Source organism: Culicoides brevitarsis, chromosome 1, assembly GCF_036172545.1.
Source record: "Culicoides brevitarsis isolate CSIRO-B50_1 chromosome 1, AGI_CSIRO_Cbre_v1, whole genome shotgun sequence".
NCBI lineage: Eukaryota > Metazoa > Arthropoda > Insecta > Diptera > Ceratopogonidae > Culicoides > Culicoides brevitarsis.
Genome location: NC_087085.1, coordinates 33,536,829 through 33,550,454, shown reverse-complemented (window position 1 = coordinate 33,550,454; position 13,626 = coordinate 33,536,829). Strand labels below are relative to the sequence as shown.

General features: G+C 30.7%; 1 protein-coding gene across 1 annotated transcript; it reads right to left on the bottom strand.

Annotated features, from left to right (window-relative positions):
• Positions 1-255: 255 nt before the first annotated feature.
• LOC134838191 (zinc finger protein basonuclin-2-like) lies at positions 256-9,862 on the bottom strand. Its single transcript, XM_063853667.1, has 2 exons — positions 9,768-9,862; positions 256-3,578 (listed from the first exon to the last, which is right to left on the bottom strand). Exon 2 carries the CDS (start codon positions 3,460-3,462, stop codon positions 349-351), a length of 3,114 nt encoding a protein of 1,037 aa, XP_063709737.1. The 5' UTR covers positions 3,463-3,578; positions 9,768-9,862; the 3' UTR covers positions 256-348.
• Between the last annotated feature and the right edge of the window lie 3,764 nt (positions 9,863-13,626).

Genomic DNA, 13,626 nt, shown 5'->3' with positions numbered 1-13,626 from the left:
TGTATGTTGTTATTATAAGCAGCGAACATTTTGCTATTTTCAATGTTTTTTTTTTTTTTATTTTTTATTAAATGGTGCGATGATATTAATTTAATGAATGAAATACTTTTTTTATCATTCTGTTATCAATTCTTCTTTTTTAATGAATTTATCAGAGATCACTTTAGACTTTTTTAATTACTAAGTTCACGATATCATTGTTTAATTTAATTTTTTTTATATACGTATTGTTTTTAAAAGGTTATGTGTATACAATTTAATTGTCTAAATATTCTTTTAATTGTTATTTAATTACCGAAAAATGTTATTTACATTTTAATTTAAGAGTTTTGTCCCCAATCGATATGGTCATGATGAGAGTGCATCAGTAGCTTTGCCCTCGTCGGAGCGTCGATCGTCCTCAATGTGTTGCGATACGGGCGACGGAATATTCGATTGAATGTTTGGCGAGCACGCAGACATGGGAGAGTCGGAACGCGACGAAACACGCCCACTGTTGGCTCCAAGCGCAGCTCCAAAGCCGTTCAGCGAGTGAGGCAGCAAGTTAGAGGCAAAATTTGGAAGACCCGAAAAACCAGTCAAGTTACTAAGTTGCGGAAAGAGAAAGGGATTCTGCGATGGCGGGAATCTTTGGCTTCCATTGAAGAGTTGTTCGAACGCCGTGGCATTCGGCAAGTTCTTGAACGCCTCCAAGTTGAGGGGCAACGATTGCGAATCGGCATACAAGCGTGCCAAAAACTCCGTTTGCAAGGCATTTCCCACGAACGGAGGAAATTGGAATTTTGCATCGAAATTGGATGACGTATTGTTATCACTGCTCGTCGACAACAATTTACGATGCAAGTTCAAGTTGGAGCTATGACGATCGCGACTACGTTTCGAGGGAAACGCAGCATTACATCCATCGATATCGCATTTGTGGTTCAATTTCAAGTGTTCGTCTTGGTAATGTGACTTGACACCGAAATGATTTTGGAATTGTTTGCCACATGCGGTGCATTTTTTGTGTCCGCCTTCTTTGTCATCGTCGGTTGCTTCGACGATATGTCGATCTTCGCAGCAACGTTCGCTGTTATCTGACTCATTTCCGTCATGATGCGCCGTTTCTTCCGTAGATGAGGGACGCGAGTGATCCGGAGATGGCGGAGCAACGTTCATCAAGTAGCTCAAGGGGGGAAATTGGGGTCCAAGTAAAGCATTACGAGTCATAGCATCGTTGAAATTTCCTTTTGAGAGATTTTCCAAGCGTTTTAATGCTGTTGCTGTATCAAGAGTTGCTTCCAAACCTTTTTTGCTGCCAGCAGACGAAGGGCGTTCTTCTTTGATTCGCTTTTCGGGATTTTCCAAGAGTTGTTCGGGTGATTTTACGTCGATCGTGTAACGGGGATACTTTTCGTTGGCATTTTTATCTTTGCCATTGGGCGTTGAGGATTTACGTGACAAATCGAGTGATAAATTTTCTGGTTCGTCTTCATCTTCTTCGAATTTTTCCTTTTTAATCAAGGGTGCAGGCGATGTTGATGCACGCGACGACATACGATCATCGTCTTCAGGTCCCATTGAACGTGCCTTCTTGATCAGCGGTTGTGCTTCCTCATTCGCGGCATTTTCGTTATCCGAGGTGTTCTCATTGTTGCGTGGAATTGCACATTTTGTCGGATTCATGCTCTTCCGTTTGCGTTTACTGACATTTTGGGCAACTTCCATGTGCGATTCGGGTTGTTGTTCGCACGTCGAGATCGAGTCTTCGTTACTGTCGCTGACATTGTCATCGCCTTCGGAGGAAATTGACATTTTTGGGTGTTTACGGTTCGCGGAAGAGGATGACGTTGTGCTAAAGTCTTGTGGTTCTTCGTTTGTTTCGCTGACATCGAGATCGGGAATCGATCGTGACATGTTGAATTCTTCGGAGCCCGACATCGAGTCGTCTCCAACAATTAAATGTCCCTCATCATCGTCGCTAATATCTTGTCCGTCGTCAGCTGAGCGTTCACTGTCCTTCGTCGATAATTGATCCTCGTTGTATTTGCTGATTCTGCGTTCCTTTTCCAGTCTGTGCAAATCGAATTGTGCCTTGATATCCATCGCTGACATTTGCGAGTGTCTCAAGTCATTCGGGTGTCCCATCATGGGGAATCCAGCAAACGCATGCAACGGATTCATACCAGCTCCTAATCCCATGCCAGGCGGAGGAGGCAAAAGCATTGGATGAGGTTGGGCACTTCTTCCGTCGTGCGGCGAGATTTTGCGTCTCAAATGGGGCGAATGTAATTTTGGATTTGGATTCGCGCTATGACGATTGCGAGAACGACGTGAACTAAACATCATACTGCAACCTTCGACGGAGCATTTGTGCATTTCTCTCAAGTGAACGGCGGAGAAATGAATCTTCAGAGCTCCTTTATCGCAGAAAGTCTTCAAACAAACGTTACATTGCACGCGTTTTTTGCCAGTTGCTGGATTAATAAATTGTGTGCCCAAATTTGGCGGTAAACTTCCCCAATTTCTCTTGTTCGGGGAATGTGATTTCCGTGAGCCTTGTCCATTCATCGCGGGAAATTGCGGTCTGTTCGAGGATGATGATGGATTGTAACGCGATTGGCGCGATGCTGAAGTACTTGGAGGTTCACGTGTAAGATTGAGAGCGTGATCCATTTCACGCAACTTTTCAGCTGACAATTTTTCGGGGGATTTTGTGCGATGCATCATCGGCGATTTGCTGCGTTGTTGAAATTCCCGATGGCTCGCCAGGAGATTGGGGAATGATTGAGCAACTAAACTTGCGGCGAGCGGATGTCCCGCCATAACAGCCATCGCAGCTGCCGAATGATTCAAGGGGTTTGCGAGTGACATCGAGGGCGGCAACGAAAACGGAAGTCCCGGATGCCCGCCAGCTGCAAGCGATAAATTCATAAGATTTGTCGCGTGGTTGTTGATGGCAGCTTCGTGTTCGCTGCGGGACTCGCGTGACGATGGTTGACGCCGTGCATCGGAGGCGGCGTCATGCGTATCGGGACTCATGCGTGCAAAACTGCCTAATCCTAATTTCCTAAAGTCAAATGGTTGCATGTTTTGGAGTCGATTCAGGGGATTTGGATCACTAGCAGTACTTTTGGAGGATGATTGTGAGCTCTGTTGTTGATTGTTTGTCATGTTGCGGTCCGTGCTTGACGTGTTTGTGGTGGTGGGATTCGGCGATGTCGAGGGACTTTTGAAAAAGTTGCTCATGTGATTTGGCGTTAAACCCGACAGTTTTTGGTGCATTTGCGACGCTAACTGAATCTGTGACTGATGTAAGGAACCCAAATTCATATTACTTGGGTACGATGCAACTCCGGGAGATGATAACTGTCTGCCAGGAGACATAACCATTAGTTCTTGTGGTTTACAATTACTCGTTTTTCTCTCGATCGTTGTCCGGTTGCAGTTGCTGTCGTTATTATTATCGACGCTTCTTTGCATTTAATAGTTCCAGACTCAATTTACCGTAAAATGTGACTTGATGTCGTCGCTCGTTATAACAATTGCATTGCGGTTGATACTTTTTTTTCGCTTTATAGCTGATGATCGCAATTAATCTGTAAAGAAACGAGAGAAAAAAACGTCAATTAGTAAATGAGGAATTTCTTTTTGTAATACATTCATTGACACTACGACATCTGTTAATTCTTCACTTTACGTTTATTTAGATTGTTTACATATATTTTCAAAACTATTCCGTGAAGCAACACACATTTTTGTTTATTTTATTTGGGAGATCACATCACACATGTTTAATTTTATTTTATAATTTTCCATCAACAAACTTTTTTCTTCGTCTTTTTTGTATATTTTTCTAGCATTATATAGATCAATGTTTGTCATGACGCGTCATTCTCTGGTTTATGTCCCTTCAAAATGCCTCACACACTTGACACGAAGAGCCTTGAAAGAACATTACAAAATTCATCGTCATCTCGAAAGATGAAAGAAAATAAGTGTGAATGCTCTGAATCAAACGGAAATGATGACAACTCATCTAAATTGTCATCTTTTTCTTAATACATCTCATTGTATGTCACTCGATATGGTAGTGAAAAAAAAAATCGCTGCAACAACCGACAAGATTATTATTATTATTATAAAGGAATTACTTATTTTGTCGTGTAAGCAAAAGCAAGCAGGCAGGCACTCATTTGTGGTTTTTCGAATATAAAAACTTATAATTACAGCTACTTGCTTCGGTTTGTATAAAAAGTAGTTGATGATATTTACATCGGAAGACATAAATGAATGAATAATGAGCGCACGTTGTAAATAAATCGTAGAAAGATGGATCGAGTTACAAACACTTTGATAGACATTTAATTGTTAAATTAATTCTCTCTTTTAAAAAAATATATAAAATGTCGATTTTTCATGTCATATGTTGCGATGTGTGATCTATGGAACACACACATACGGGAAAAATGCACCCTTTTTAATCCGTAAACGTGTAATAGAAAATATGAGGGCATATTTTTTACTAATGATGGGTTACGTTAGTATTTTTCTGAATAAATTAAGTTGTAAGTACGCCTATTTTGCATAAATTGTATGTTATATAATTGACCAATAGCGACATGTTTGACATGTTTTCTGATATCAATCATGGAGAATACTTATTTTTTATTTTTTTTTATAAATAAAAAATTTTTTACAATAAAGTTATTATTTTGACATCAATTAAAATTCACAAAAAAATTATAAACAAGTTTTTTGTTCAACTTAAAAAAAAATATTTAAAATAAAAAAAGATGTTTTTTGATTAGATTAATAATGTTATAAAATAAATACTCTGTTTTATATAAAATAAATTATTATTATTATAAGATCAAGAAATTTGAGAAAAAAAAGAGAGAAAATGAATTAAATCTCTTCTTGGTATTCAAACATTTTAAACTACATGATAATGGTAATCATCATTTAAAAATTTAAAATTATCTCATGTCACGCACATTTATACGAAAAAAAAAGTATAACAAACAGTCTTTTGTATATGTCGCCGTTGTGTCGTTTTTTTATTTAAATAAAATCTCGAAATGTGGTTGAAATGGTTTTCTTTGTCAAAATATGTAACATATATGCGAATATGTATGTTAATTCCCGTCGGTCTTTCTTTTTAAAAATTTGTACAAAAAAATTGTTTCTAAAGAACTCTATGCTGCTATTGCTGTTACTGCTGCATGTTTTACAGTCGTTTATAATAATGATTATTATTATTTTTGCACCACCTCCGCACACAATTCCAGTCGTTTCATTTTTTTTTTGTGTCTTCCGATAATAAACTACTAATGTTGTGTGATATTAAAATTATTAGACTATAACTCTTTTTGTAACAAACTCTTTAGTTTATAATTTTATATATGTTATACATATATGATATATGTTGTTGATGAATGTACTTTTAAGTTGTAGTTGTTGTTAATTTGTATTCTTTACTGTTACTACATACTATTTTTTTTTGCGGAAAATCAATAAGTAATGAATCAAACGTGTGTACATTGTAATTGCATGGAACAAAGTAAATAAATAAAATTTATATATGATGAAAAAGAGGGAAAAAAGGTATCAAATTATTGTTAGGTTTTTGGTATAGTTTGCGAAAAATGTGTTTTTTTTTTGCTTTGTTTGTATATCAATTTACGGTTACCTAAAAGTTATAGAAAAGTCGTTTATATATGTTGTTGTTATGAATTATATATATTATATTATATATGTTGTGTAATACAAAGAAAAAGGGGTATGGCACAAGAGTAAAAAGTAAAGAAGAAATGATAATAGTATAATGAAGAACCGAAATTTATTCAATTATCATCCTGAAGCAATATTTTTATCTAGTTCCCTTGAGACAATCTTTGCTCTCTTCTAATACTAATGATAAACATTATATGCATAATCTTGTAAATAAATATACTTGACTCTCGATTCCCTTCTATATTTATTCGGAATTCATTAAACATTTATGCCAAGAACCCTTTTCAGTGTCTAGATTTCCTTCTGGAAGCTTAAGCATGACCATAACTCAGACGTTAATTGACGACAATCGTTCTAAACATCTCCGAAAAAAATAAAATAAAATTTTTCCATCATATATACAAGACATGAAATAAACGATAAGTGACAATTAACATACCTTTTACAAATATTTACCGTGTCAATTTATGAAAATGTATAAAAAAAGAGTAAACAAATGGCTCGTTAATACCTCATAATAATAATTAAATATGTCACACTCTACTAATAAGTAACTCATGTCTCTCCGCATGTCCATTTATTAACTAACAAATGTTAATTCTCTTTACACATTATTGTTATGTTACAATTGTAGCATGAAATGAGGAGCGTTGTCGCACATGGTGACGGACTGGTGTGTGGTGCTTTCTCGCTTTTGCAAAACAATCATCGTGTACTTACTTTGTCATTTATTTTTTGCAACCCACAATTATAAATAACAAACATATTATATATACATATTGAAACATTGTGAATGAAAAAAGTAAACACAATATTTACTTTATTTTGTATTGAAAAAAAGTATTAAAAAAATAAAATGAAGAAGATCTGGCAGAAAAAAATGAAAAAAAAAACGGTTACCATTGAACGAGTAAGCGGCGAAAATGTGTAAAAATTATAAAATGTGCTAATATTTGTGATCATTATGATTATATTGTGTTGTTATGTTACACATATATGATATATAAAGTTAAAATTATTATATTAATAATCAAACAATATGGCTTCAATGTAGTCATTTTCCGTTAAATTATGTTAAATTCCAATTACGGTAACTTTTTTTTATATTATTATTTTTTTTTTTATAAAAAAGTTGGTTGTAAGCGCCATGCAATACCTACAAGGCAATGCAAGGTCACAAAATAAATAAGGTGTATAAAAAAACTAGTTTCTCTTTCCCGATATTTGTACCTATTTATACATTTTTTATTATTTTTTTACAAAATACAAAAAAAAATTGGAATGCTGATTATTTTTATAAGGAAATAATATTTTACAAATAAAAAATTAATTAAAATAAATTCTTTTAAATCAAAATAAATATAATATATTTAAATTATAATCATATATATTTTGATTATTATCATTATTTTTTTATATATCATGTATAATATTGAATTATTTATTATTTTATTTATTGCAAGGAAATCAGTCAATCACAGCTAAAAATGGAATAAAATCAAAGACAAGTGGTGTGGTGTCTTTCTTTGTTTTAACGCGTATCGCACACACATACAGTTAATATAATAATATAAAATAACCGCACCAACAACAGTATTAATTTGATTGGCATGAACGCATATATAACGTATATTTTTACAAGTGTGATTTAAAAAACGTGTTTACTGGTTAATTCTTTTGGCATACAACAACAGCAACGGCGACGAATAAAATTGCACTAATACAAAAACACTTCAAGTGTAGATGATTAACAGAAAAAAAAAGTTAAAAATAGCACGTTGATGTAAAATGCAGCCTTTTCTTGTAACTAGAAACTTAAAAAAAAATATTTTTTAAAAAAATAATAATAAAAATAATGTTTATGTATTGAAAAAATATATTATTTAAATTATTTTATTTTATTTTTTTACACTTTTCAATTGTTGTGTGTGTGTTTAGACACATTTAATAGAAAATTGTGCAATTTTTGGGCAATTGTGGCGGGGAAAGTATTCAAATTATTTGTTTTCGTACAAAAAAAATGAAAAATTGGAAAGAAAATTTGTTTTCACAATCAATTATTCCTGACATATCATTCCCAAAAACAACGCTAATTTGCCGCAATATGCACTTTTGACATTCAAATGCTTTCAAAAGAAGTTCCTGGAAAGCGAACAAACGTATTTCATAAGCCGTCATCATTTACCGATTATTTGTGATATGTCACAGATCTCATGATTAATTATAACTTTGATCTTTGTACGTCTCTTTTGTCGTGATTAAGGCACAGACTGATCGAGAATAATACAAAAAAAAATTATACAAGTGACACTTTGAATGACTACAAAAAAATAATCAAGACGAAGATACGTAAGAAATCGGTTGACAAGGTAACTTTTAAAGATTTATAAACGTTTGACGTTTTTTTTTCATAAAATTTTTTGTATTAAATGACTAATCAGAATACGGCATTGTCGATCGATCACATGCTGTTTCACGATCGCTTATAAATATTCCAATAAATTTCATCGTGTCATGCATATGTCACAAGATTTTTGTCACATTGCTCGTCAAAGTCGTCGTCGTCGTCGACAAAAAAAAATTTGTCGTCTCATCTTTTTTGTGATGGTCTGTTACAATAACAAAGTTGTGGTCCGATTATTTTTTTTATTATTTGACAAACAAAAATTCCTTGGAACTATTAAAAAATTTTCTACCAAGAATTTTATGTATTTTTTTTTTCTTAAATTTATTAATGACACAAAAAAATCGAGACACCTTTTACCTCCTTCATAATTTACATAAATTTATTGGAGAATCTGGTTCAGATTTTTTTTGTCAGATCACACATTGTGCTTGAAAAAAAACGTCGCATGCGAGATAAAGATCCGAAAAAAGATAAAAAATGTGTCGTAAAAAATATTTTTTTTTGCTCGTTTTTTTGAAATATTAAACGTTCGACAGGTAATTAAAAAATAAGTAATGATGATAATCCATTATAAAAGAGCGACAATGTTCCTTCCTTTGCCATAATTTTTAACCTGGCTTTAATCTTGGCTGTTGTTTGTTCATTCAAGTCACCAGACCACAAAATATGTTAAAATATTAATCGGTTAAATTTTATGACTAAATATTTCTTCGCCCCGATACACGGGAGATGAGTTATAATGTCAAGCTAGAACAAACTTTATTCATTTTTTTTTTGTATTAATTTATGCGTTTATGTTAATTTTCGGTCTTTTTTTGTTCGTAACTTTTGTTTTTAGTAATAATTCTTAAATATTAATGAATGAATAACCAATGAATAGTAAAAGTGACAGTTATATTAAAGTCTTGGGAATAAATACGAAAAAAATGATTAAAATAAAATAAGATTTGTTCAAACAAAAGTAAATAAATAAAACGCGAATTTAAGCCGACGGAGTTGCGAATAACTTTTATTGTTTTGTTTGTATGATGGACATTACTTACAGGTAAGTTTTGAATTATTCAAGTATTAATTTATTGAATTTTTTAAATTTTAATTCAAATTCATTATCTAAATGATAACTTTGGTAAAAAAAAATAAGTTATAAATTTCTATTTTATCATTAAAATTTTTGATATATGATTATTTTTTTATTATTTTCATAAAAATCATCATTAAAAATTACTTTTTTTAAATTAAATTTGATTTTAAAAAATTTATTAATTAAAATTCTAATATGATAATTGCATAAATGACAAATGGTGACATTTTTAAAATAACTTATCATATAATATATTTTTTTTATTTTTATAATATTTTTTTAAGAAAACTTCTAAAATAAGGTTCAATTTATTTTAAAAAATATTTTTAAATCTTTAATTTTGTTTACAAAAAATTTAAGTTACTAATGAAAAAGTAACACATATATGATAAATATTAAAGTTTGATATAATTTCTAAATATATCTTGAATTTTATCACATTCTTATCACTTAAAATAATTATATATTTTTTTTAAATTTTAAATTAATTTTATAACTTAGATTTTGAATTAACAGATTCAATTTAATAATAAAAAAAAATAAATAATAAAAATTAAAACAAACCTTGTAATTTTTGCAGATGATTATTATGTTTAATAACAGCGTTTAATAACAATTCACAATAATTAATTGTATAACTTTGCTTGATGTTTCACGGTAAATCCTTTCTTTTTTTATATCTCTTATTTTCTCAAAGGTGGTCAACTCAAATCAATTCAATTAATTATGTTTAACTGTTTTCAATTATTTTTTTTTTGTTCATGTAATTTATACTTGTATTTTTTTCAATTATTATTTTTTTTTGTCACTTGTGTCACTTTGATGATAATTTTTTTTTTGCTCTTCTTCTTTTTTTTTTTTTTATCAAATTTAATTATTTAATTAAAGGACAATTTTTTAAAAATTATTTTTGATACAAATAATTGATGATTTATTTTTTTTATTAATTTAACACAGTGGCCCTATAAATAAGTTTTTGTAATTAAATCTATATTTCTGTGATGTGATATATTTATATATTATTAATAATAATAATATATTTTTTTTTAATTTTAACACAATCGCTCATCAAACAAGTTCAGATAATACTGAATCAAATATTGAACTTTTTAAAATGACGAAGAGAGTCCAAAGTCAGGTGTCGTCCGATAAGATGTATGTTGAAGACTAAAACATCGTGTATTGTGTATGGAAAAATTTTACACACTGCCTGCAAACAGCAGCAGCAGCAGAAGCAGAAAATCTAAAATGCGAGAGAGGGTGGAGGAACGACGTACGTACGTTGTATAACAAAAAACGACGTTGACGTCGCCGACGACACAAATACTCTCTGTATAGGTACGTATGATTTTCTCCTTGTACAACACACATTTCCACATGTTTTGTTACTCACACAAACATAATTCTATGCTCGACGTTGACAATTCTTTGCGTTCGTCGTGCAGATGCAATTTAATAATGTGTGTAAACGACGACGACGACGACGAAGCGACACGAGGTGACTATCATATAATAGAGAAAAATCCTCTGGAATAAAAAAAGAAGTGGGAGAAAGACAAAATTTTATATTATTACACGACGCTACGTGTTGCAATGATACATAATAAAGTTGTGGCGGGGAAATATTCGTCGTCGTTGTCGTCGTTTGGATATGATTATGTATATTTGTAACAACATTGAAAACTAAAAAATAAACATATTGAACGTATTTTGTTGTTGTTGCTTTACACTCTTATTCTTTTTAATATTTTTATATGCTACTGTATGTGCGGCATTCTGTGTGTCTGTGTGAGAGTGTGTGTAAAAAGACAAAAATTGTTGATATATACTTTTGTTATAACCATCAATATTGTACAGTGTGCTTTACAGAACATTGCATTGGATAAATATCGTCGTACGTCGTTGTGTGTCTCTCTCGCCTATATACCCACCGCTGTGTCGTATGTTTATGGAAAAAAGGAGACAAATACAAATAATATAATGTGTCTCTTCTTTGGCTAATGTTCGCCTATATGGAAATAGGGCGTTACCAAGCTCTTTGGAGACATACGACTTCTGGTCGATTTGTCGCTTATTTGGTCGTCGTCGTCGTCGTTGTCGTTATATAGAACATTCTTATATATTTTATTTTTTTTTATATAAAGAAAATGTGGTCAAACCTCTCAGCTTCTGGAAAAACGAATTTCTTCTTTTTATTTTCATCTCAAAGTCTCTGAAAGTAATAAAAATTAAAACTGGTTTAATACGACCTGCAATAAAAAACGCCGGAAAAAATGTCTAATGATATGTCCAATAATAATCATAAAAGGATCAAGTTGTAAATTGAAATCGTTGCATGCGATGGAAGAAGGCACGAACGAATAGTAGTGTAATAAAACTTGCACCCTTTTTGTTCTTAGAATTCTTCTTTCGTATAAATATGTTAAATGACCATTTTTTTTTTGCTTGCTTGTTGGTTTATTTGTTGTTTTTGTCGTGAAACCTTTTATTTTTTTTCGGAAAACTGGTTCTTCTTTTATGACATCTTTTTTATCTGTTCCTTTTTGAAAATTACCGCACTTTTGACAAAATATTTTATTTTTAATAATAGGGGCAATAAAATTCCGGCTATGTCTTCATTTCTGTTCATCACTTGCTTGGGCTTAAAATACCGGCATAGAACAAAGATGTCCCAAAAAAAAGAATTTAAATCTCATGCGACTGCAATAAAAATAGCTCAATAATTAATCGAAGTGGCTTTGCGCGAGGTGTTAAGCGCACACATGTTGCTTCAAGTTGTTTTGTTATTTTTTTTCTATTTTGTACAAAAAAATACACAACAGAAGAAAAGAAATGTTTACACACAGTTTCACTTCGTATTCGCGTTTACTGCTTGTATTTTAATTACTACGCGTACTTTTTTCTTCTTTTTTACTCCAACGCAACGTTTCTCGCCGAGCACACATTTTAATCATTAATTGCATGCAATAACTAGTTGTTTGCCTGTTATTAGTCATTCGCGTATATGAAGCGATTGCGGGTGGTTTAATTTTTATTTTCTCCGTTTTGAACATGAATACCTCACACTCACCTCTTATCTATTCCGCCGCCGCCGAGGCACGAGAGAGAAGATGTCTTAATCCATTAGATTTTTGCCAAGAGGATTTTTTCGACGTCAAATTGGTTGCGAAATTTCTCTTTTGTTTCACATTTCAATTATTATATTTTTGTTTGATAGAAACAAATTTAGAAATATGATGATGATGTTGTTGTTGCCCAAGAAGAGAAGCTGCGATTGAATTATCTCCCGCTTCGAATGTACTTGCGAATTATTGCGAAATTTTCGTATTTTTACATTGTTTTACATTTTATTACTTTATTATTTCTTAATTGTAACGCATCTTTTTTTTTTTTTTTTTTGCATGATGATGATGTGTGCATTGTAAATTTATTTTTTCTATATCACTGAATATTGAGGGAAAAATTTGAATATAATAAAATCAAAGCAAGAAAAGTTTGTTGTTGTTGTTGTTATTGCAAGATATGTACTTAGACGTTGTTTATGGTTATCGTCATTGCTGCCGTCATCGTCTAAATATGTAATGGGAGCAATTAGAAGAGCAGTGAGATGAAAAAGTTGGACGAGATCTAAATATAGAATTCGTGAAAAAGTGCAATTTTATTGAATTCAGGTGACTTTTGATTAATTTCTTTTAAATTTTGTATCGAAAATAAATTTCTTAAAAAATAACAGTTTCACGTAACTTAATCTTAATTTTAAAACAAAATAAATTTTATAAAAAATTAATATTTATTCGAATTAATTAATTTAAAAAAATGTTAATTTGGTTAACATTAATTTAATTTTAATTAATTTTTTTAGATTTCTTTTTATCGAAAAATAATTATTAAATTTTATATTTTTTTATTAAAAATAATAATTTTACGTAACTTTACCTTGATTTTCATACAAAATTAATAATTAAAATTAAAATTATCTTATTAAATGAAATTAATTAAAAATAATAAAATAAAATTAAATAAATTAAATAATTATTTATTAAATTAAAACTTTTATTAATTAAATTTTTAATTGTAATAAAATACACATTTAAGTCATTTTTATCACAGTTTTCAAAAAAAAATTTATATGGAAATTTTTTAAAATATTGCCAAAAATTTTGTTTTTAAATTTTAATTTTAAATTAATTATTTAATTTGATTTTTTTATTTTATTAATAATTTAATTTAATCTTTTAATTTATATAGGCGGAAAAAATAAATTTTTAATTTTATTTTTAAATTTCAACATTTAATTAATGATTAATTAAAAATATTTAAAAATCTGGAATAAATCAATTTTTAAACAAAAATTATTCATAAATTATTTATAAATAAAATTTAATTTAATTAATAAAAAAAATAATAATCGAAATTTAACAAT

Excerpts from the sequence above, each read along its gene's own strand:
- LOC134838191 (XM_063853667.1), bottom strand. The coding sequence starts at position 3,462 with ATGCAAAGAAGCGTCGATAATAATAACGACAGCAACTGCAACCGGACA.